At 42.1% G+C, this 25,906-nt stretch overlaps 2 protein-coding genes across 2 annotated transcripts in view; one reads left to right on the plus strand and one right to left on the minus strand.

Annotated features, from left to right (window-relative positions):
- itga5 (integrin, alpha 5 (fibronectin receptor, alpha polypeptide)) overlaps nt 1-3,480 on the plus strand; it is a 30,472-nt gene extending 26,992 nt beyond the window's left edge. The window contains exons 27-30 of the mRNA XM_070909722.1: nt 2,039-2,152; nt 2,809-2,910; nt 3,028-3,150; nt 3,275-3,480. Coding sequence (XP_070765823.1) covers nt 2,039-2,152; nt 2,809-2,910; nt 3,028-3,150; nt 3,275-3,358 — 423 coding nt within the window. The 3' untranslated portion in view covers nt 3,359-3,480. The remainder of the gene's footprint in view (nt 1-2,038; nt 2,153-2,808; nt 2,911-3,027; nt 3,151-3,274) is intronic.
- A 2,674-nt stretch (nt 3,481-6,154) lies between these two features.
- On the minus strand, nt 6,155-24,907 carry rapgef3 (Rap guanine nucleotide exchange factor (GEF) 3). Its single transcript, XM_070909901.1, has 28 exons — nt 24,670-24,907; nt 23,971-24,053; nt 19,019-19,063; nt 15,149-15,255; nt 14,940-15,061; nt 14,124-14,301; nt 13,819-13,903; nt 13,252-13,312; nt 12,754-12,830; nt 12,483-12,629; nt 12,181-12,287; nt 11,371-11,459; nt 11,167-11,252; nt 10,793-10,936; nt 10,594-10,676; nt 10,469-10,499; nt 10,256-10,331; nt 9,877-10,014; nt 9,614-9,711; nt 9,288-9,413; nt 8,702-8,883; nt 7,989-8,079; nt 7,836-7,886; nt 7,602-7,689; nt 7,435-7,499; nt 7,268-7,322; nt 7,044-7,115; nt 6,155-6,938 (listed from the first exon to the last, which is right to left on the minus strand). The coding sequence occupies exons 1-28, from the start codon at nt 24,692-24,694 to the stop codon at nt 6,820-6,822; spliced, it is 2,631 nt and encodes an 876-aa protein (XP_070766002.1). The 5' UTR covers nt 24,695-24,907; the 3' UTR covers nt 6,155-6,819.
- Nucleotides 24,908-25,906: the final 999 nt, after the last annotated feature.

Raw genomic sequence — 25,906 nt, forward strand, 5'->3', positions numbered from 1 at the left:
ACATTAGTAGTGGTGGAGGGGTGGAGAGAAGACATGGGAGGGGCTTTTTGTCAGTGATGCACTGGTTCCTTCACAGACTGCTCTCTAATTCTCGGCTCTGGGTGTTGGGAGCCCCCGAGCCCCCACACACTGGCCCTATTGATCCACACAGCTGCAGGTAGCTTCTCTCTCTGCCTCCGTCTGTGGATACCTGCCTCCACCAAAGCAGTCTTTGTCCGTGCGCCCGTCGCTCCTAACCTTGCTCGTTTATCAAGCTTGTCCAATGACACGTTAGCGTGAAGGACCCCATTCTCCCGTTTTCCCTGCGTCTGCACTTTTGTTTTTAATGCTTGGCAGGACAGACATCTCTGTTCAAAGTGTCTCTTGATCAAAGTGTGTTAGTGTTAAGCAATGCTTGGATGAAGCTGTCAGCCTAGGTCATAGTGTGAGAATTTAAAATGACCCGCTCTGTCTTTGAAGAGCTATACATAAAGAACAAAGGGCCGACCTTAATTGCACCAATAATGAAAAGGATTTTCATAATTTCTTGGATACTTTTTAAAATGTCTGTTGTAGTATGTCTATGTCTCATTGTGTTGTAGTACTTCAGTTATGTTGAAAGCGTTTGTAAGTTGTAACTAACGGCTTTATTAATGGTTAATAAATAATTTATTGATGCTTAATTAATCAGTTATAAGCCATTAAAACACTACTTTGGGGTTACAAGGTTGTGACACATTCCCCTGGCAGGTGTTCATGAAGGTCCTGTGATGGTCCACTTCTGGAAAAACCTACAGAGAATCTGGACAAAAACCCACTTATTAACAACATATTAACATGTGTAACTGTACACTGGATGGTTTATTAGAAGGTGTGCAGCCCAGTTTTTATTTGTTAATGATTACTAACATTTATAACTGCATTATTATCAAATACAAAAACACCAGCCAAAGGGATTTTATTTGACAACCTGGCAAACCAAAATGTGTTCTAATCAATGGCAATCTGATCTATAAAGAATTACTAAAATATATATTAACCATTAATAAAGTGTCTTATCAGAAAGTGGTGCTATTTCATTTTATTTTTTTACATTTTTTTCAGATTAAATTTCTATCTAAACGATTAATCGACTTATCGTTTCAACACTTTTTTACAAAGTGTCAACTTCTGCAGGCCCTGTGTGTACAGCAGCTGTGTAGTGAGGCCAGGCTGTTATTTTATGAAGCTGTGGGAACAGCCTCCACGTCCTCCTCGAGATCCAGATCTTGACCACATAATCCCACCTGGGAGGATATGTGGAACTTGGGTCTGAGGCATCTTTGGCACCGGTCCATGTTCATGTCATTTCCACAAACCTTTGTGACCCTGGGGCATTAAGGAGGTCTACCAGGAGGAAGTGGACTGATATGCTCTCTGTCTGTCTGAATACACTCATTAAGTCTGTCTAAGACTGAGCCTGAAGGAACTAGGCGGGTGCTCTCTTCTCCTCCCGCGTTTGCCCTCTCTAAGTAAACTAATGCGCTCCCGCAGGAAACCGCCGAAACCTCTCAGTCTGGGGGGTGGTCTACCTACAGCACCAGCTCTATAACACAGTGTGTGCATGTTCTAAAATGTTACATGCACCAAGCTGCATTAAGGGGATCTAATTAAGATTGTGTATTCTACAGTCTTGAGAAAAATGGGTTGGTTTTAGTGGTTGGGCAATAATGTGGAGAGTGGCGCATGCTGCATTTTTACAGTCTCATGACATTCCTTCAATCTAATTTGAAGCAGGCGTGGAATAGAGATCATAACATTGGACTCTTTGTTATATTTATTGGACCTGCAGCACTAACAGTTAACAGGCAGTTATTTGTCCCTCCCATATCTGTTCTACCACTTTTCCCTTTTGCCTGTATGACTTTCACCTGCATTTAAGTCACGTTACCTTGTTAGTTGAGTTCTGTGGGAATAATAGCTTTTCTATTCTATCTATGCACAATATGATGTGACTTAAACAAAACATATTTAGCACTGAATTAACATCATCTTAACTCCTCTCTCTCTGTTCCCGCAGTCCTGCTCTAATGCGGAGTGCTGGGCGCTCCAGTGCAACGTGGGTCTGCTGGAGAAGGGGACTACTGCTATCCTCAAAGTGCGCTCCCGCATCTGGGCCGAGACCTTCATTGAGGTTTGTCTGCTGGACATGTACTGTACATGAACATGTGTTCCCACCAGATGACAAAGGCACGGCAGAGGAAAAGGCTGTGCACTATAGATTAGTCTTTTCCCACAGGTCCCTGTGTATTTTCTCATGTCAGGCTTTGGCAGGAAGTAAGAAGCCATTTTTCATTAAAGCATCAAAAAAGAAAACATTGAGAGTTAAAACCTCAAATGTGCAGCTGGCAAAGATACATGGCTGCAGTAGTCAGTCTCACATATTTATTTGTGTTGACTAGGCATCAGCATTGGCTTTGGATCAGTTCTTAAGGCTGCCAGTATGTGCAGCCTCACATATTTGCCTCAACAAATGGGACAACAGTTGCAAACCAAGAATATAGATTGCTGGCTGCAGTTTCTACGAGTTTACAATTTTTGTTTTTTGTCTGCGTGCCATTTCTGAGCTACACACAGACTATTTACTATCCTCTGCATGCTGTAACACAAGGCATATGTGTGAATGCATTGAAAATTCATTATCTGGTGTCACAGCCTCTCATAGGATAGGAATGCTGAAGGGATGCTCTTTGGAAGAGGCACCCGGTCTCTGTTGCCATCTAGTGTATCACTGGTGAATTGCATGCATTTTGAATCTGAGTTTGTAACTTGCCTTTTTACTTCCTTCAGAGAACTTACAAGCAATATGTGCTGGAGTGCCTGGCCAGATACAGTGTGAAGAACATGCCTTATGCCATCCTACCCAAATATGCTCCCAGTGGACACAAAAAGGTATTTAGGATCTTATTTCAGTCATTAGTCCATTCATTCCAGAGGGTCTACTTCATACAGAGGTATCATCTTAATTGTCCTTGTTGAGTTAAACTGACAAACTGCTTTTGTCCTCAGGTGGTGACCCCAGTGGTGTGGAACAAGCCAGATATCGAGAACTCAGTTCCTCTGTGGATCATCATCTTGGCCATTCTGGCTGGTTTACTGCTTCTGGCTCTACTCATCTACGTCCTATACAAGGTCAGTACTGCTGTGAAACAAGGATCAAAGCAAACAAAAAACCTTGTATACTATTTACTGAAAGATGAATGAAATTGCAGTTAAACTGATTAGGTCTGTGCTCATTTCTAATGTTTTCTTGTAGTTCGGCTTCTTCAAGCGATCTCTACCTTACGGCACTGCCATGGAGAAAGCACAACTCAAACCACAGGCTGCCTCTGAGGCCTAGATGACGAACATAGCTACCAGAACCACAGTACCTGGCCATATGATTGCAACGGAGAAACAAGAAGGAACATATAGATGGATCAGAAAGCAGTTGAAGAGTGAAGCGAAAGAGAGACCACTGGAACTCCACTGTGCTGCACTAGAGGAAGACAAAAATCCAAAGATCTCCAAGCCAAATGAATGTTTTTTGTTGTTCTTTTTTTTAATTTATGTCTTGTTTGTTGGCAGGTTGGGATTGTTACCAAATAGAACTTTTACTCAGTGCCTCAAGGCTAACATGAGACTGAACAACAAGAAAGTGATTGCAAAAGAAGCATTTGATTCTTTTGATGGAGAGTTCTGTATTACCCCTTTTAACTGCCTTATCTTGGTGCTAATGATCTGATGTGCTTACTGCCTCTGACAGGATTTGGCCACATGTAGCTTGTGGCAGCTTGGAGCTGTGAATTACGCTGCCTGCTGAGGCCTGAAAGTATTCTTCTGGTATTTCCTGAACACAAGGTTTGATTGACAGACGATCGGTAAACAGGTTTCAGGTGGAATCATTAACCTGCCTAAAGCAAAGGCAATATTACCTGCCTAGATGTTTGAACCTAATCTATTTAATAGCTCAGCTTCTATGTCAAAATTTTACACAATTTAAACCCTGACCTGTCCGAGGTGTTCCCCTGATTCTTGCCTGATGCATGCTGGGATAGGCTCCAGCACTCCGCAACCCTGAACAGGATAAGCGGGTGTAGAAAATGCATGGATGGATGTTTCTCAACTGTTTATGAAAATGATCTCTCTCTGCCTCAGGTTGGTGGACAGCGCTGGGTTGAGTTGTTTTTTGCACTCAAAGGAAATCTACTGATATAATTCCAAAGACACCTAAGACTGACTGACTGACTGACCTTCCTTTGAGTTCTGATTTTGACTCCTACTGATCACTTTGTTTAAATCCTGTTTGCTCATGTTCAGAGTTACCAATGCTGGCGTCGTCATTGTTGCGTAGTCGACTGGGATGGGACTGGAACCACCACAGACCTGTGAAACCTCACATTGGGCTTGAAGCAGTGTGGTGCTTCTGTCAAAAAACAGGTGGTGTTCTCCTAAAACATATTTTGCCGTCTTTTTCTCCTGCACTGTTTTGGGTCGGAGATCATGGGCAAGCAAATGACGCTTAGGGGAAACTACAGAGTTAATGGCCATGGCGTAATGATGCCTTGAACCAAAGACGGGACAATCAGCAATGTTGTAGCCTCGACAGAGAGTTTTAGTCTGAGAGCAGGCCGGATCGTCACTCTTTGAGTGTGAAGGATCCATTTTCAGCTTACAGTGTGTGTTACTGTGAGATACTGTATTTGTGATTGTCTTTTGAGTAAAAGCTGCCCATGTTTAGAAAGAGAAGTGGCTGAAGTCATCCCACTACCAAAAGGCTACAGGGACTGAACATTAAAATGCTTTGTGTTGGTTTCTTTTATTTGTCATGTACATAGATTTTTATGTGCCTTAAATGTAAATACTTAATGTCTGTGGGTTAGAGTTAGGGTTGTGTGTGCTTGCATGTGTACATGTGTGACTTCATGCATACATGCATTTGTGTGAATGGTATATTTATGAATGTTTGTTTTGTGTATGAATTGGTTATTACCTTTCCCACTGCTTAGTCCTGTTTATCCCTCTCACCTTTGTAGCTTGAGCTCATTGAGGTTAAGCCATTCTGCATTACTATTAGTCATGACAGCATAAATACAGTCAGTATTCAGGATGACTTGTTTAACTGCACGGCAGCATTTTAAAATACTTACAACCTCAGTGGAAATAGGAAAAAAAAAAAAAAGACTGTGTGGCTACCGTCCAGATGTTAGCGTCCTACAGGATGTCTCGTACCTCTACCAAAGGGATAATAACTAAGCACTGGGAACCAAATGTTGTTTGGAAGTGCAATATTTATAGTCACTCTTTTTAATATTACAGTGCTTTCTTTTGTTTTATGTTTTATTTGTGATTGAGTTGTCATAAACCAGAACCTTTTCTGTCAAACGTATGTGATAAGCACATCGACTAAATCCTTTGTGAGGTTCTGGCTTTTCACGTTCACTTGCTTTCTCACCAAACATACTTCAAGTGTTTTTTGTTTGTTCCACTTCAGGCGTATTCACCACTTCATTGCTGGACCACTTTTCTGAACTTGCTGAGTTTTATACCACAGACTGACACAGAAGCACAAACACTAGAGCAAATCTGAGTTGAACTTGGGTATGTTGACATAGTTTGATAATTTATGTGCTCTGCTGTTGCACCTGTCCAACCACCAACATTATACTAACCATATGTTTTTGTCCACCCATTTGTTTGCCTCATCACACTCTTTTCATATGCCCCCTCTCATTGGATAGTGATTTACTGTTTGTCAAATGGTCCACAAAATCCCCCTTTTGGTAATTGATTTAAAACTCTTGTCAGCCATTATTTATAATGACAGGGGATCATTTTACTACTTCCTCCATGGTTACATCAGGAGAAGGCACTGGGTTTTTCTTTTCTTTCTTTTTTTTTTGTCTTAGCCCATTTTCACTCTCCAGGACTTCCAAAAAAGAAGTTGTACATATTTATGACAAGGAGAGTATTTTTGAATTCAAAGGATAACTGATTTGTTGTGAATTTTTCTCACCCCATATTGGGGAGAACATTTTTTGTCAGGGGAGGGAGGGGACGGTAGGGTCTTTGAAGGTCAATTTTTACCTGTTATGATTTGTACTTTAAATAAAATATTTCCCTTTTTACAAATGCTTGTACTTTCATTGAATACACATAACTGAGAAAATAATTTATTTAGAAAACAACACTGTATGAAATTATATGCATGTCAGTTAGTGGCCTCACTGCCAGAAAATGATCTGATACAATATATTAGTTTTACTGTGAAAATGCTAATGCACAAAAACTGACCTAAAGTGATAAGCTATGGCAGCAGATATATGTGGTATGTGTTCCTATGGCCCTTTTGTGGAACCACCTGAGTGATTATTCCACAGACAGCAGTTTACAAAATGTCACATAAATGAATTTTGACACCAACGAGAGGCAAACTTTGCTCAACTGTACATGTTGTAACATTTCCCTTGTGAGGGGATCAGTTTCCACTGTGGCACACACACCAAGAGGTACACATGGATGTGCTGTAAGGCTTTTTGGATAGTGTCCCACAGGTCCCATGGACACTGAATTGGATTCTCTGCTTCAGCATTAGAGGTCATTACTGTGCACACCGCACATTTTCACTCTTGTTGCTGTGCTGTGCCGAAAGCTTACCCACCAATGTCCAAGCCCCTTGAGTAAATATCCACGGCACTCAACACCTCCTGAAGAACATCTTATCTAGAGTGTGGACGTTTTGTTCATCCAGCTACAGTCCGTTCTCTGGTCCAGATTTGTGCTACAGTTTTTACAGTCTTTGCACATTTGCGGGTCGATGTCCTAGCATTCTATTGTTCTTGATAGCTGTGTTAGCTTCCGCTGGTTGTCGATCACCTTCAGGTTCTGAATGTAGTGTCGGATGTTGCTGGGACTCCGCAGAGGGAAGGCGTGGTCTGAGTCTGGATGAGAAGAAGAAATCATTTTCAGTGTATGAGTATATAAGAAACTCTTACACTCTCTTACAACTGGATACAACAGTTAATGATATGGTAGATCCAGCTTACATGTAGATATGCGAGTAGCAGGCCCTTCCAGAAACATCCGATCTGCCAGGCCCCTCTGAGGGGATGACGGCACTGCAGAAGAGACAAAACCAGACATCATCCATTTACATGCACATGCAACTGTTTGACCTTTCCTGAATGCATACAGTGTCCAAAGTTTTTACCCTTGGACACCGGTGCTGTGAGTGTGCTAGCTGTATGACAAGCTCAACTAGATCACTTACCATAAGGCTGGCTTCTGCATCCTCGTACAATTTTCACCGTCTTGGCAATCATGCGCTGTGAGAACGGGAGGAAGAGGAAACATTTTCAGTGCATCTCACACTGAGATTTGTGAGGAGAATAATTGAGCCGAGTTAAAACGTTAAAAAGACAAATTCTTCTGTCTTACCATTTTCTCAAAATTGACCAATTTGTCTACATAGTTTGGATTTCCGTCATTGATGAATGTCATGTCTGGGCATAGACAGGAACAGAAAGCATCTCAGTGATTTGTGAATTCATTTACATGGCATTCACATCTAATGCTGTCTAGGCGACACCGCTGGTATCGGTTACCTTTGAGCAGCAGAGGCATGAAGGGAATGTAAGGAGGGCTGAGTTTGGCCACAGCCAATCTGTAGGCCCTGTGGTTGCGTGAGGGATCCTAACAAGCAGAAAAGAAACAGATCACCGCTTTATGTTAAAATTAACAGGAGATACTGTAAGCTGCCATAAAATGTTAAACAGTACACTGAGAGTTTTGGGACATTTATGAAATGTATTGAAATGAGAGCACACAGTGTAACTTACCATCAACCTCTCATAAGCACAGTAAATTCTTTTTGTCTTGCTGGGGATTCTCTGTAATAGATTGTTGCATGAGTCATTACCAAAGTTCTTGTTTAGTAAATGGTGACACAACATTTAATATCATCACGAATGTTGCATTCAGGGGTTTCTCACCTCCCAGGTCTTGTAAAGCCTGTGCACTGCACTGTTGCTCAAACCGAACATCACAGCGAAGAATGAATTGAGATTCTTCTGCTCCTTTAATCTGTGACAGAGAGGACATGTACGGTTATAAACAATTAGACTGACAAAGTGCTGTTCTTGAAGTGATTTTTCAAGTTTTAAAGATATTATTTGCAAACTATGAGTCTACAGCCATGCAAGCGGCTCTGCAAGGCTGTACTTTGAGTGCTTTGAGCTAAATGCTAACGTCAGCATGCTAACACGATCAAAGCGACAATGCTAACATGCTGATTAAGCAGGTATTAAGTTTAGAAGATTCATTTTGCAGATATTTGGTCATAAACTTAAATGTTGGACAAATTAAAACTCTGACCAGATGAAAACTCAGAGGATCACCAAAGTGATTAAAATGTATCCTGTAGGGAACACAAATGTTTGTACCACATCTCATGGCAATCCATCCAATTCTTGATGAGACATTTCACTTAAACACAAATGTAACGTATCGTGGTGCTAGAGGAAAAGTTAGGGGATCACCAAAGTCAGATCAAGGGACCATGAGGTCAGTAGGCTTCTGGAAACCACAAATGTTTGTACAAAACTTCATGGCAGATTTAGAGATATTTCAGTCTGGACCAAATTGGTGGACTGACTGCCCTCCATTGGCATCAAAACATGGTTAAGTTTAAGTAACTGACTCTTACACTGCAGCAATCTTTATGAACTTCTTGAGCAGAATGGCTCGTTTCACCAGGTCTTCACAGAGACACAGCTCGGTCACCACCCAGTACTGCACCTCATTGAAGCGACGCACAAACCGCTCCAGGTTAGCTGTTATGGCGCTGGGGAATTTATGACGGCCGAAAATGTAGTAGACAAGCTCCACCTGGAGAGACAGGAACAACACCGCTGACATTAATTACACACACTGTGGAAAAGAAATCTGGAAATCAAAGAGAGGCCAGTTTTACAGGTGACTTAATGATTGTGATTTGCTGCAGAAACATGCGAAGCATGCAGGAAGTGTTCCGGAGGACCAGATGATCTGATGGCAGATATAAAAAGCCAAGGAGTGCGACTCATTTTTATCAAAGAGATACCCAGTCCTTTGTTGAAATGAGGAAATGTCTGGATGCAGGTTTCAGCTTTGGCTTTACTTGCATGTTAGACGACTGGAGCTTGGCCTTGATGAGGCTTTTGAAGAGTACATAAGCAATTTCCTCTTTGTTCTATATCAACTAGTTTATATGCTGTTGTCAGATGCCAAATTTGTCAGATCTGCTGAGTTACCTCATGCATGGCAGTGAACAGTTCCCAGTCATAATTGGCGAGTTCATTGGCGATGTCTTTAGAGCCCATCTGTTCAAGGATGTCGGTTGTTCCTCGCTCTGGACCCTGCTGCTCCTTCAGGGGCATCTAGGAGAAAGAGACAGACAGAGAAAGAAAATGAACAGATAGAAAACTGTGGTCAGGGTGCCTTTGTTGGCTTTCTGGGCAGGTAAACCGCTCTGTATACTCAATAATAAATAATGAACATAGTAAAAATATGTCTGCAGTGAAGTGAATTTCCTTCTGTTTTACAAATAAATTGCTATGGAGGGCACCTGTTTCCTCACCAGTTGTTCCACTTGGCTGCTTGTGCAGATGAACAGTCTCTCGTTGAGTCCCAGGGCTGTGTAGACTGCAGTAGCATCCAGCTTTATCTGAGCTCTTTCTGTGCATTTAATATATCAAAAACGAGTTTTCAGCATAATGAACTGACGAAGAACGGTAGGAAATCATTGAACATGACTAAGGGCTTAATATACAGCTCTGAATGCTTTATTCAAGCAATTTTACAGGAAGCGGCAATCTAAATGAAAAATATCTGTGCTATCACCTCCCGTGGAGTTCATTTTGACCAGGATGTGATCTCCGCCGGGTTTGACTATTGCTGACATCACATCCTGTACAGATGTGTTCACAGGGAGCATCAGAGTGAGAGGCTTGTTGTCTGGCCTGTAGATCTCATACAGCACTGCACCGAGACAGGACAGAAGCCAAAATGTCATGATATGTTGATTTGATCATTGATGACGTGAGTAGTGATGTGTTACTCATAAACAACAACCCACAGATACATGAGCTCATCCAGATCTATGTGACAACATGTTGTAGTGATATAGATCAAAACAAGTTCAGTTCATTGATGTACATGTTCAAATACAGTATCACTGATTTGATCGATTTATTTGTTCTAGTGCCCGAGCCTTACTCACCTTTATCTTGTGCTCTGATTGGTTGTAACCTCCCCATTGGCTCCTCACAGTTTGAAAACCAATCAAATTGCTGGTTCTACAGATAGCATCAGAGTGACTCAGCAAGTCAGTGACATTAAACTGACAAATGACATTCAAACTCATTAAAATGTATCTCTGATATTAATATTCTGCACCCAGCTGTCATCTCAAAATATATGTGAAGACACTCACCCTGCTCAGGGACTGAAATCCATTCTCCAATCTGTAAAGATATCAAAGGATGAAAAACAGCGTTAGATAACATGCTGCAATATTTATGACTTGTCTTTTGTTATGTTATAATATAGATAATTTACACTTTTGTTCTCCTCCTTTCCCTAAATTGTTCTTTCAGCATGCTGGACAGACGGACATCACCTGCCACCTCCTTCTTCAATCTCTGGAAATTGGAACATAATTATTAATAAATAAAGTCAATTTTTCTTAAAAAGCAATGGAAATATTCCAATACATACAGTGAAATAAGCATGAATGTAATTAAATCTGCCATCTCACTTCCAGAAAGTCCAAAGCAATGGGGTCTTCTTTCAGCAGAGGGCCATACAGCGCCACCCATTGGCCGATCAGCTTCACTACCTTCTGCTTGGTGTTGAGAATGTAGGCGGCCTTCTCCTGATCTGAACCCTCAGAGAGCTCGGCCTGGTAGGTGCAATGACGGTCAAGGGGCATAACTTCAAAAGCTTTAAGAAACAAAGAATCTGAGACAATTACTAGACTTTGTATTTCAGCGGAATGAAATTTACTTATGGCAATTCAATGTTTGTTCAAACTTTGGGCATCATCATCATAAGCAGCTGTAGCAGCAGTGGCAGTACACATGATCGTTATCATCAGCATCATCATCGCTGTGTATTATTATTGACCATCACAGGATATTGGTGCTGTAGTGCTGGACACAGCTGACTGGAGGGCATGAAGACTTTGTGGGTGAGCAGAAAGTCGCTCACGCAGGGATCTGCAGGGAGACAAACATCACAACAACACACGGTTAACCGACTAGCTGACTAAGTCTGATCATCTTGAATCACTCACTAAAACAGGGAGAAGGCAAGAAGATGCCCGCAGGCTCCTACCTATAGCGTCATTTCCGTTAGAGTCCAACTTTACTGTTTCCAACAGGTGTTCCAGGATTTTCTCGGGTGTTCCTGACATGACAGTGTACCTGCGCAGGAGAGAGACGCTTACATATTATTTAGATGACCCCTGATTTACATTCCTTTTAAGGGTGACTGACTAACATTTGTCCACTACAGATGAACGAGACTGAGTCTACAGCCAAGAGCTAGCGGCTCTGTGAGACTGTACTTGTGGTGCTTTGAGCTAATTGCTAACACATCTAACTATAACATTTGCTAGTTAGCTCTAAACACAAACAATTATGAGAACCGTCTTATTGCATTTACTTTATTATATTGTGTGTGCTTGCCCCCCCACTGTTTACATCACTTGGCGAGTTGGCCTACAGCAGATCATGTGTGATATGCAGATCATGTGTTTGTTGTTGAACTATAAAATTCCTTCCAGCAAATACTGTAGCTACGTCATAACTCTTTTACAACTAAATTTAAATAATGGCATCAGGTCCAAAAATGTAATATTGGTAGTGCTCCTCAGATAATAAATCTTGGTTGCTTGGTCACCGTCATATTAATTCACTTCAATGTTTGCTAGAACCGTTCAAGACTGATAACAAGTTATTCATCAAGGCAGGGCTGAAGTCCATTTCTTTTCAGGCTGTCAGATAACACGCCATTAATAACATCTTAACCTGTTTTGGCGCAATAGAGTATCTGCCCACACCCAGGTCAAGTGTTTTAATGATTGTCTTGTGAAGTGACTGTTGTATTGTCTCAGAGGTGTGTGTGTGCGTCAGAGTTTCTCACTTGCTGTTGCATCCTGCTCCTCCCTGCTCGGCCCAGTCGGTGCTCTTCTCCAACACCAGCACGGTTTTCCCATGCTCTTCAAGTCGCACTGTATTAGCTTCAACATCCTAAAGGACGAGAAATACAGACATGGATGACGACCCAGTCAAGTATATATTTAGTATATAGTTGGCCTGCAGCTTTTATACAGTCACATATGGCCTTACATGCACGGCAACACATTTTTGATGTTTTTATATATATATATATATATATATATATATATATATATATATATATAGTACTTAGTTACTCAGACAGACCTTGAGGATGCGTATAAAGTCCTGTTTATCAACCCGGAGGAAATGGCAGTTGTCTTCTCTCAGGATGATGGTGGCAGCACGAGGGGCATCATTCAGCAAAGCTAGCTGCCCAAAGTCTTCACCCTCATGCAGAGTAGTTACCAGGCCCTGTAAGCACACAGTACTTTCATCATTACATTATACTAGCATCCAATTTCAACAAAGCGTTTCATGAGTAACAATTCTGAGATGGATCATTATTATCATTTTTGCAACCAGTAAATGGATTTACCTTCCCATGTGTGATCACATTTACAGAGCCTTTCCAGATGATGTACCAAGAAGTGCCTTTGTCCCCCTGACTGAACACTACATGACAAAAAAAAAACCAAATCTGTCATCTACACGTCTCTGTGTGAATAATAATAATTGCATGATCATGTTTACAGGGACCTTCATACAATGGACTTTATAATGTTTGTATGACTTTCATATTCAAGACTAGATGGGCAAAGGGAGAGATGAGAAGGGCAAAACAAAAAAACACATGATGACCTGATTGCTGCCACTGAAGTAATGAATCATGACATGAGAACGTTTGAATATTCCTGTATGTATCTGAAAGGCGTGCTGTGCAGAAGAGGATGTTAAGAGGGCATTTGTGCACATCAGAACGTCAGTGTACTGTAGTGCGGTTCAACTAAACAATGAAACTGTGTGTGTATCCCTGTGTATGCAGCAAGGCTCTCTACCACCCGAGCTCAAGCGTCAGCAAAGCTGTCACACTCACAGACTGTCCCGGCCTTGGCATGTGATTCAAAGACCAGCACCGCTGCCAGCTCCTTCCGCACCTACAGACACCACAGGGCAAGAAACTGAAAAGAACTGCATCGATAACTCCTGTTTTCATTACTTGATCATTATACTAATGGTTCTTTGGTCAAAGTAGTTTAAGAATCAGAGGAAACTGGATGCATGGTTTGGTTGATTTTCTGGTAATAAGTGACCACTATTATAACAAATTATATAACAAACATTATGGGGCAACTGGTGTTTTAAATGTCTGGTAAAATGTCCTTTATTTAGCATAGAACAGTTTTATGGTTGATTCTGTTAATGCGAGAAGAATACCAGCCTTGAAAACAGATTCAAATGTAGCTCTTATATCAAATTTAATTCAAGGTATGGTGTCACTATCAAAGTAAAGCTTCTGAACTGCAGTGTAATTGCATTTTTCTTCACAAAACAACCTTTAAAATAATCTAAAAGATGCTGTGATCACATAAAAAAAATCTACATATAGCGGCTTTAATGTTAAGGACACTGATTTTAAGAGCAGGCAGTACTAGTGACTGACAGAGGTGGAGAGGTGAGCTGCAGCCTTGACATGGAGCAGCTCCTCATAGATGACCTCCAGGTCCTCAGCACTCCTCTGACTGGGGCTAAACACAGGGAAGTTGAGACAACAGGTGTAATCAACCACAGATGCACTCAAAGACTTTAATGACAAAATCCAACTGCACTGATTGCTTTGAAAGGTTCTATGAACCGTATAGGACTGTCGTATCTGATTACTATGAAAATGACTTTACTAACTAGGTGATAATACATATAGAACAGGTGTTCATGTGTGACAGTTAAATCAAGGCTCAACATGCTGACCATTTGCGTAGAATCATAGTGAGCAGAGCATCGGGACCCAGCTGAGACAACAGCGACAGACCCTCCTGCAGCTCGTCCTCCGAGTCCTTCTCATTTGTTATGTGGTTCAGGCCACACTCAGAGTCCTGGAAGCGGTAGAACTGGGTGTCCTTGTCATGGAAGTTCAACTCGTGTTTCACTTGATTGAGGCAAAACACAGCGGAGGGGAAACATTCAGGAGACCCAAATGGTATGGTGATTACATAAAAATGAGACAGTAAAACACAGAGTAGTTTAAAAAAAAAAAAAAAATGTTGACCTTAAGGGGAATTTAGTTGTCATGTTGTAACTTTACAAAACTCCAGAATGACAAGATACATGGAAATAAGTGCAAATCTATTCTGAGTGATCCCCTTCATTTGATGATGAAGCGTTTATATCCTGATTGGAGTGGTCTCTTCCAGGAAGACAGTGCCCCGTCCAAAGAGCATAAGCGGTTAGTGAACACTTGACTGAGTGAGACCACGTTACCAGTCACCAGATTTCGAGCTACTTAAGCACTTCTGGGAAATTCTCGAGTGCAGCCTGAGACATTATTATCAGAATAAATTAAAGAAATACCACAATATGACAGGACTTCTTGTGGAATTATTGCACATAGTTCTACAGTCCATGGCAAGGCGTGAGCTCGCCCAACACGTGACAAATATTACATATTAATGTTGGACTGCAGGCAAGAGGTTGGTAAGTTACACTGTTTGGTGTGATGCACATTCAGACAAAGATGGATTTGCACATTTGTCTTAATTCTGCCAAATTCAGCCCTTTTGTTCTTACCATGAACAAGGATTCCTTCATCCACCAAGACCTGCCACATTCCAACTGCCTGGCTTCTCGACTGCAGGCATTCATTTTGCTTCATCAGCCAATCAACAAGTTCCTTACCAGAACAACATTGTCTGTGAGAGAAAATTCGAATTTGAATGTCATTTGCAGAGATTGTCACATTTCTAACATGAAAGAAATCACACCCCCAGTGTAGGTACCTGTATGTTTTGAGGTGATACTTTCTGTCTCGGATCAGACCAGGGTTCCTCTCAATCATAACACTATACACCGATCTCGCTGCCTTTACAACACGATCTGAAAGAAACTTGAAAGGCAAGAAAATAAAGGATTAAGCAGGTAAACTCTTTCTTTCATAGACATTAACGTGAGCTGTGTTTTCCCTTTTTAAGATGTGATGAAACAGAGTGAGGGAGGGCTGTGCACATAAAGGAGGAGGATATGTAACACAGGTGGTCTTGTTTACTGAAGCAGCCAACTCATGTGTTAGTAAAAGAAACAAGTGTGTGTGTTTGTATGAAAGAGAAGGAGAAAAGTTCCTTTGCGTTTCCACTCAGCATGGAGATTATGTGATGGCAAGTACGTCAACAGCGTGAGTGGAGATTTCTGTGGGCGTAGGAGTGTAATGTGGTGTGTGTGTGTGTGTGTGTGTGTGTGTGTGTGGATGGGGTTGCAGGGTGGTGAGAATGTGTTAAAAATGGCTATGTTAAACTCTCCCACACCTCGCTCAGTTCTCAGCCTCTACAACTCACTCTGTGGCAAGCAATGCAGCGACAACAAACTTTCACTTTCTGACCTCCCTCGCTGTATTTCCTTTGAACCTCCCTCGAGCCCCCCCCCCCCCCTCCCCCCATCACTCCCACCCGCAGACACACATACACATACACACAGCTCACTCAGGACAGGTCTGAAACCCAAAAAGGCTGCAGACAGGGGTGCAAAATCTGTCAGCCACTGATGCAGAAGCAAGGCTTATGTAACACTAATGTGCTTTGTTTGTGGCTGTAATGCGGCTGTCCTATTTCAAGCCTTTTCGCACTTTACAGTATGCTCTGCTTCTTTTACGAAAAACAGATATGATCAAACTACCACCCAACAATATCTATTGTCTTAATGATTGACAAAAGTAGACATTTTTATTTTACTTCTCCACCGTTAAACTCCCCCCTCTCACATCTCTTACACCCAGTCTTGTGATTCCTCAAGTGACTCAGATGGTCGCCTGTTTGTTCTTTGGATTTTCCTCAAGGCACTGCTGTTTGCCCAAGGTGGTGGTCTTGAGATGCACACAGACCCAAACAATGACCATTTCCTATATCGTTTTTTTTTCTCCTTAAGTGGAGTGGCGATGTAAGGAGGCCAGTGTCGAGAAACTACCAGCACCCTTTGCCTCCTCAAGTCTTCTGCAACTCAGGACAGGATATAAAAAAACGTATCTACTGACCCCATGATGACGCTAACACCACCTTTGCTCTGTCACCTGGACTGGGGGCCATGACACATGCATGTTAGATCCAAGTTCACACAGAGCTGCAAATTATATCGTACAACTACACTACTAGACTACTGTGGGTAACGCTGCGCAGTACACACTTCACCCTATCTTTCCCACATCGGCCTGTTCCCAGACCTGACATCAACAGAGTAAATGTGCCCAAAGGCGTCTGCTGTGCCCCACTGAAGTTATGTTGTCTAGAGGTCACCAGTATTCCCAGGGGCCCTTTTCCCCCTGGGACTCCCACAGTCGCATTCTCAGGCATGTCAGCTCCAAAACGTATTCCTTCTTAATGGGGCAATTTTCCATGACCTAACCCAGTCCTTATAAAAACAATATCAAAAGCCATATTTGACTGAGTGGGCCTAAACACTCCACTGCTGGCTGCCTGTCTGTGGTGGACTGTGCGTTGTTTATTGTCTGCAATGTAGGCCACCTAATTATGTTATCTTGGAACTATAAGCCACAGGTGATTGTTCCAACTGAGAGTCTCGAATTACAGAGCAAACACCTTTCCTGAGTACAATACACACTCAGCTAGTGTGCAGTGATCAACACTGATGTATGGGCCGTCTGTAAGGTTTGGACAGGCGGTCATAATCCATTTCATGACTGGGGTCCATTGCGCTATTGAGTGCCTGTATTTAAAAAGTGCCTTAAGACGGCTGATGTAAGGTATAATAATCAACTTCATATTGGTTTACGCTTAAACTAAATGATCTTTACCTATGGTCCTACATTACTACACCCACTTTTCTGTACGGCTAGCTACAGAACAGCTGCTCTACAGCCTGTACAGTTTGCCCAAACACTCTTCAGCAGGGCTTGTGCTTCCTATCACACAGGAAAACAGTCATTTGGTTGGAGGAAGATTGGAACTGTCTTCATCACCACACAATCACACAATCGATTCTGTGTATTATTTCCTTTACACTTCAAAGTGTTTTGAAGTGTGAAGTATGTGGTTTGGTTTGATGCATTTGTCTTGTGGGGTGGAATGATGATGAGTACAGTTATTATCCACTGTGTGTCTCCTCTGTAGGCGAGACGTTGCTCTGTTTCTTACTCTCTCAGTGACCTCAGTGGGTTGTGTTGTGTGAGGGACAGCTACAGACGAGCTCTGTAGACTGCAGATACCTGACTTTTCCCCTCTCTCTGCGTGAGAAAAATACCAGATCCACAAAATTTCCATCCTGCAATACATGATGGATACGGGTACAACGTTTTTCAGATCTCTGAAGTTGTATCTGTAGTTTACGTGAACTTACACCTCTGACCTACACTAGATGTGTATGGGAAAGTTGCTTAAAGAACACAAACACATTGTACAACTGTACAACCTATGTATGCAATCTATAAGACCCTGTACCTGCAGAACAGAACCACCTCAGCCAAAGGCAACTGAAAAGTATGTGAGAGGTTTTGCTAACACAAATTGCACACACCAGCAGCTGTCAAACAATAGTGACACAAATGAAAAATGTATTTTTAAATGTTTCTAAAAGCTTGTGATCAAATATGGTGAATTCTGCTTCGTTGTGTTAATGTCCAAAGAGGAAAACTGTATCTTGTGCATATAAAAGTTGAATCGAACGCTGGTTATTGAAAACAATCCGTCTTGTACAGTTCGATCAGAATGTATGATGCTCATTAGCGACTTTTAGAATCTGGAGCCAACACTTGCTAAGCAACCAAACAAAGCTCCAAGAGGTCAGCAACACCTGCCTCCTGCAGACACGATTACTCGATCCTCTCTCTCCAGCACAAAAACAAAATGCACAGGCGTCAATTATTTTGGGGTTGTAAAATTTGTAAGATATGATGTCTGCTTCTTCTGTCTGGGGGAGACCACTGAACCCAAACAGCATTCACTTTCCATTCCCAACCCTGTTATCAGTGTTTTAAAGGTTCTCTCCTTGGCATGCTGTTGAAGAAGCTGAGATAAAGCAGTGGGAGGGGCCAGGGCTGGGTGAGGTAGGGCTCGGGAGGGTGGGGAGGGTCAATTAACTGTGGGCCCTGGAGTGCCCTTTAGACTCCTTGTGACTGCTTGCCCCGCTAGGAATGTGTTTTTTAAGACTCGCTTGAGTAGTAATGCAGGATATTATAACAACAAAAGACCAAGTTCAGCAGTTTGAGAGGATGCAAGCTCTGCAACTCTGGATGATCGCAGAGGTCAGTGGAGCTTAAAGCCACCAGGAGAGAGAGAGAAATCCAGGCTGGCGATAGTTTAAAGACTCACATTCAAGGGCTATGCCAATCAGCTTCAAAGACTGTGGTCAGCTACTTAGCAGAGTGACAGATAGAGAGGTTGAGAAGCCTGATATGTGCATACAAAGGTGATTATAAAATTGTTACGGAGGTCTCTAAATAATAATTAACCCCTGATGATGATGATATCTATTAAAAGTATCAGTTTTCAGTGCTAAAACTTGCAGAAATCATGCTTCTCCTCTGACGCTGTGTCTCTGCTTACGTTGAGCAGGAGTTTAAAAACACCAGTGAGAACATGGGATAAGTCTTGGCTGTTCGGGAGGTGATGTACTGAAGCGTGGCTCACCATCTCTGGCATACACACCTGCTTCATAGTGTCCTTTGAATTCAGGGCCTCTGGCAGCGGAGTCTTAAGAGAGAAACAGAAAGAGAGACATAAACACAACTGAGCCATTTCTGCACATCTAAAGCCTCTGAAATAAAACAGATAACTTGCTTTAGAGCGACATTCCACAGGAACTAGCCGGACTGGTCGTTGATGATAATCTCACTGCGGCTGCACCAAATAAACAGATATAACCAAGCTGGACTGTCCAGATAGAAAGAATAATTATTTTCTTTTCATTGGGATGAAGGTCAACACAAATACATTATCTCAACCTGCACTGTGTAACCATTGTCTCCAACGTGATGTGGGTGGGTGTAAAAGTGTGTGTAATGAAGTGGGAGGAAAGAGTGCACAGACACCACCAAAGGAAAGTACATAGCCTGTTGCCACGCGTTTTGTTAAGTGAAAAGGTTGCTTTTAACTACAGACTGTCCTGTGATATGAAAAGGCTTTTCAAAAATCCCAACCATTTAAAGATTAAATGCACCGCGGCGGTTGCCACAGATACATACGTTTAGTCAGATACTCCCTTACTCCTCTGCTCTTACAAGAGTAACTTAAAGCTGCTGCCTTGTACAAATATTCAACATTCCCATGTCTGTACTTCGGCCTAAGTTGTATTTCCTCTTTGTGGCTTGGTTTGGATGTTTTTATGATCCCCTTGTAGCTACAGTTATCTACCTGTATTCCCAAGGCAATTGCTAGCAGTGAATTTAATTCAGAGACGTATGAAGGCCTTTTTCAAGGCAGTTATTAAGGTCAAATATTTTTCCCCAGATCTGGTGGCTTGTGGGTACTCAAAATGAAGAGAAGCTGATTTATGGGCACCATATTTCACTTTGTCTCAGCGTTAGGTTGCTCAAGGACAAAATATTTACTAAATGGGAAATGGGCACCCGCATATAATACGTGTGTTTCTGTCTTTGTGCTGCGTTGATGCATTGTATGAACAGCTTGCAGAAAATTTTAAATATGCAAAGTCATTACATGGCATTCACACATACAGTAGTTGTCTGTATTGATCAGGAAGCTGTGATCAACTCTTCACATCAGTGATACACATCTGTTAAGTGTCTCCAGTCCTTCGGCAGACAGGCTTTGAGGCATGTTTTGTCTGGTCTGCTGTGCAGCCAGCTACGTCACATGATTATAGCCTGAATGGCACATTGCCAATTGTTTTAACTCGTAAAAAAAAGACCTCATCGGCTCCCACTGCAAGTCTGTTAAACATGATCCATTTTCACTCATTGTGATGTTTTGATTGTGATTCTAAAGTATTTTTGACTGAATGTGACTCCATAAAACCATATGCAATATATAGCATAGTTCAGTGACATATGTCCCCCCACTGAGAAAACAAAAAATGTGGAAAAACCAGAGCGCTTCCAGGTCTGTAGACAGGTAAACACAATTAGGAACCTTTCCGCATGTGAGGCATTTTGTTCTGCTTTGTCTCCACGTCTCAGCACTGGTATGCAAGAGCAACAAGGACAAAGAGACGATGCCCTGGTATCTTCTAACGATGGCGGCAAAATGACCTCAGTTTTGCCCCTGTTTGCGGTATTCACCTGCATGTGCTCAGAGAAGGAATTAGCAAATGCCTCAGTTAAAATGTGCTCATTGTTGATATCATACCTAAACGAACACAGACACAGGAATCCATTTTTGGGAAAATTTTGAACACTGCAACTTCGATTAATATCAAGCCTAAGACGTAGTATGCAGTTATGGAATGAATCTTGTTATTGAGGCAGATCCCACTGCTTTTATGCCAGTATAGTACAATGTTCCCAAAGAAAGGATGATCATGTGTAAAATGTCAAGTCAATTTATTCATTTTATGATTAGGGTGCTTTTAGTATGCTGTCAACTTGAACTTTACACTTTTGTGTAAATCTTGTTATTGGCCTGGCGAGGACATCTCTGTGTTCTTGTGTAATTCATCATGTGTAAGATAACCTGAATAAACACAAACTGGCTTGGTGCAATGACAACAAGTTTAAGTACTCCTGTGACATTTGACAATATGTGTAGCATGTTACATCAGGCGATTATTAAGCTAAGGAGTCACACTGGCACATCAGCTCCAAAACACAATCGTCGGGTATTTACTTTATTGTACTTTAACCTTTTGAGCTGCTGTATGTAAAATATGACATTGATATTTGGCTTGTAACAGCAGGAAGTTCAGAATGGAGTCTGTGGAGATTTACAGTCGTCTTTGACCTATTGATGCTTAAAAGTCAAGTAAATTTAGAACCTCGCCGCTGTTCTGTGTCTTCCTGTGACCTGGATCAAAAACCTCCCCTTTGTGCATTCTTCTACAAACTCTTCTGTAAACTGAGCGTGGGTGTTGCGCTGAAGGTGAACAATAAACAATACACTATTTATAATCTGAAAAACTGCTTTGTTACCTTCTTGTGTCCCCACACCCGAGCTGCTAAAACAATAGAGAAATCTGCTTCAGTCCTTTGGAAGCAATCTTGAAATATCTGCACTGTTGTTTTGGGGACCCGAACCGTGTCATAGTGGAGGTGAGAGGAAGTGAGGTCAGCTAAACCCCTTTGTCACAGAAACACATTTCACCTGCTCTCTGCCAAACAGCGTTCCTGTCGCTTTCTCCACCTCTCCGGCAACTCAGACTTTGTGCTGAGTTTCAGCACAAAATCTATTAGATGCAATTTCCTCGTATGCTGGAGGCCGGTCGTCACTTTAACAAAAACATGGTGCCTTTAGGGCTATTAAACCACCATGTGTCAGACATTCACTGGACGCCAATTTGCACAACAAATTATGATTATACTAGCTTTTCAGAAGCTACCAGCTTCTCCAGCGGCAGTTTCAGACTAATTCATGACATTTAAAGACAACACAAGTTCTCTTCTTATTACTATAAAAAGGCACCAGACAATACAAGACAGTGCTGGTAATGAATCACATGATGACGAAGATGAAAAAATCAAAATCAGTGGTGAAAGGTAACTGAGTACATTTACTCAAGTACAAATTTGAAGTAGTTGCACTTTACTTGAGTATTTCCATTTTATACCTCTTTGTACTTATTACTTCACTACATTTTATGACAACATTAGTTAGTTACTTTGAAGATTAATATTATTAATCCAAAATATAATTATTATTATGGATTAAGATACCCAGCAGTATATAGAGTAAGTGGAATTAGCTCCATCTTAACCAGCTGCAACATTAATGATGACACACTAATGCATTACTAATTATAATCCAGTGATATAATATATATTGTTCTGAGAGGTGCCATTCTGCATGATGAGTACTTTTACTTTTGGTACTTTGAGTATATTTTGATGCTAGTACATGTGTATTTTTACTTTAAGATTTTGTATTCATAGTATTTCTACACTGTGTTACTGCTATTTCTAATTAAGTAAAAGATCTGAGTACTTCTTCCACCACCGCCAATACAATGGTATAATGGTATATAAGAGTATTTTCATCACTCTCATCTGCTGATCATCTCTGTGTGCCAGCCCACAGTACTACTTCTCTGCAGTCATTTCTCTGGAGTAAACATTAAAGCAGCGTACCCAGCTGATGCCTCGTATGGTCGGCGTCTCCACTGAGTAGCGGTCCGGGAACACTCGGTAATTGTGACTCCGAAACAGATGCATCTTGTCTCAGATCAGAACACCCGACGAACAACTTTCCCGGTCAGAAGATCTGCACACGGACTCAGCGGCTCCAGACATTATTCACAGCACCGCAGACCGACCCGTCACCCGCTCCTTACCGCGTACATCGACGACACGACACGGTGACAGCTCCGGACTCCGCATTTTGTCCCCGCAAAAAAAAAAACAGGCAGGATTCTGTATGTCGTCCCTGCATCCGAAACCCAGACCGGTTACCTCGCTGGTCGTGTCCGCCTCAGTGAGGACGGAGTGCGTAATGTTCAGCCATCCCCGGCAGCACAGGCGCACTGCTGAGTTGCGTGTGTGCGCTCTTTGGCTTTGGCAAGGAGCTACGCGGAGTCATCAGAGAGACGGCCTCCTTTGGCATTTTTACCGCCTAATTAATGGCGTTTGATGTATTTAGCTTGACGTCGATACACTCCGTGTGTATGTGGGCAGGTGCGCACGCTGTACATTTTGTCTGTGAACAGAAATTATAATGTGTCTGTTTCACCAGGCTCATAAATACAGAGTACACTGAGGGGCAAAACCTGGACCTGTAACTTTAAAGTAGTGAACAAAATCCCTTAATAGACACAGAATGACTGACAATAATATTTTGCTAATTAACTATTAATTTACATCCCCAGCTGGGCTTAACCTGTGATGAAAATCTAAATGAAACCACACACACACACACACACACACACTCAACAGGCTCACAGGAGTTTGAACTACCTGTTGAGCTGCTACACCTGACACTGTAAATTCAAGAGACTGGGTCAAGGTTATTGAAGTAGGCATAATGTTCCATGCAGGCGCTGTATGGTCTAGTTTGTTCAGTGCAGTAGTTCAGAGCAGGCAGCCCACTGGAGCAGCAGAACTCTGCACACACACTTATCAGGTTGTCCAGCTGTCTGGCTCAGCTGGGTCTGTAGGCACATGGACTCGCAGATAAACTGTTTCAAGGGCAGACAGCAGTTAAGGTTGGAGAACAGCACTTGATGTCTCTCTTCTGTAGTTTTGTTCAGTTCTAGTTCTCAGTTTGATGACAGCTGTTTGACCTGTGCACAGCTGTTAAACTGTTACACACCCCTCACTGGTTTATGGATTCATAAAACTCATAATGCTGTATACTGGTGTATGTTCAGCTGTGAAGGCATCTTGCTATCTTACAGCCTCATCTTTCTCTGTGTCTCTGGTCCAGACCTGGTGTCTGTGGGTCAATGTTATTTTATTGACTTTATTTGTGTCGTAGTATAGAGGCAGATGACTTACTTCCCCCATCTCTGGGGTACAACGTCTTGGTGGAGAACAGATGGATTGGAAGTTCTCCATGGAGACGATGGCTTGAACAGTATCTGTGTGAAACACGGAGAAACAGGGTTATAATTACTCTCCGAGAAGAAAACACAGAAATTTCCGTCAGTAATTGGTCAAAGCGAGGTAAATAGATATAAATCTGCAGACTGTCAAACAAGGACAAGGGGACCCTCTATTTAACTTGACTTTCCGTGCACCTCCAGTTATGTCTGGATCATGTTCCGCTGTGTCCTGCAGGCTGGATATGTTACATAAGACTTGTTTAAATCCCAGCTATTGTTCCAGTGCAGGGCTGTCCTTCCTGTACCGACCTCAGTGCCTGAGTCAATTTGCCATGGCTGTCCACAAGACACACACACGAACACAAGGACATCCATTCTGTCCTCCTTCCCTTTGGTTCGCTTGTTCCTCCAGCTGGAAAGATGTAGGAGGGCAATGTGATGGAATATTATTACAAGTCCAGCACCTGTTGCTCCTGTATGTAACCTCTGTTTGACTGCTCCATTAGTGCGTGTGTTGAGTGAATAATGCCTTACAAATCCTACAGAGCTCATTTCGCTTTGAAGAACAGGCGCTACATTGCACTCTCTGTACTTTGAAGCTACTGTGAGGCATATCTGCTACAATCTCTCTGAAAAAAACAAAACTTCTTACCAAGTTTAAACCTCCATGGAGTCATGAGGAACCTCCCGTCACAGATGTCCCAAAAGCCAGTGTTAAAAGTAAGCGAGCGATCAAACCAAAAAGAAAATACTGTTTTTGAGTTTTCTGCGCTCTGGCGAAATGTGTGTGACTCTCTGTCTCCTCCAAATGCCTCACAGGGACTCTACAGAGCCAAATTAAGAATGCTCGCAATGAAGGAATCCAGTTTTGCTTCTCATGACCTCCTGAGGGAACGTAACCACGATAGTTTAGCTGATAAGGAAGAGCACACTGCTACAGTCTGTTTGATCTGTATCTGACAGTGACTGTCTTGATTGTCTCAGTGATGTGCACAGCGGCACAAAGGTGACTGTTTCAAGGGACTTATGGTACTTTTGTATCAAATATAAAAAGGCTTCAGTCACACTAAAGGGGCAAACTGCTTTCTAGGAGGCTAATCTACCCTGAATGGGGATAATCTAAGGATTGATTTCTGAAAGGTAAAGCCAGAAAAATCAGGGATGCTAATTGCTTTGTGGCCCTGGGATTGAAAAGAAAGCTCATTAACACGGCTGCATTGTTGGATGACCTTGTTTTAGGTTCAGAGCATATTGTACAGTTGTGACCATCAAAAAGTTCCATCTCACAGGAGAGATTAAATTTAGGCTGCTGAGACTTTGAACTCTTCTTTGACTCGGGTCCCAGGTCGCTTTGCATCGCATAAAGCTTCGCTTCACGCGCCGGGTCTGGCACATTGAAAATAAATGCTGCCCTCTTTTGAGAGCACAGATGCCCTGCACTCTGCATCAAGCGAGGAGAGGAGGTTCACGTGAGTCACATTTACACATAAATCTTAAGAATGTATGAAATCATTAGAAAAAGTTATTTACTCATTCTCTTTGTGTATAGGAAGCACTAACTGAAGGAGTCTATATAAATGTTGGTGGATGTTTATGCTCATTTCTTTTTTTTTAAACTAAAAATGCTTTTCGTGTGTTATTTGCATCTCTGTCTGTGTTTCTCTCTTTCTCTTTCTATATTTATTTGAGTGTGTGCTTGTGTCTCTATTTGGATCCTCCGGGAATGGGAGTGGGATTTCCTGCAACACATCTACGCCCATGGAATGTGTACTTTGCCAACTGTCTTTGTTGTGCCTGTTTGGTGGTTACACACACACACACACACACACACACACACACACACACACATTCAAACCTTTTCCTTCCTCTCCCCTGGCCAGTTAACATTG

This window comes from Enoplosus armatus, chromosome 8, assembly GCF_043641665.1.
Source record: "Enoplosus armatus isolate fEnoArm2 chromosome 8, fEnoArm2.hap1, whole genome shotgun sequence".
Classification (NCBI taxonomy): domain Eukaryota; kingdom Metazoa; phylum Chordata; class Actinopteri; order Centrarchiformes; family Enoplosidae; genus Enoplosus; species Enoplosus armatus.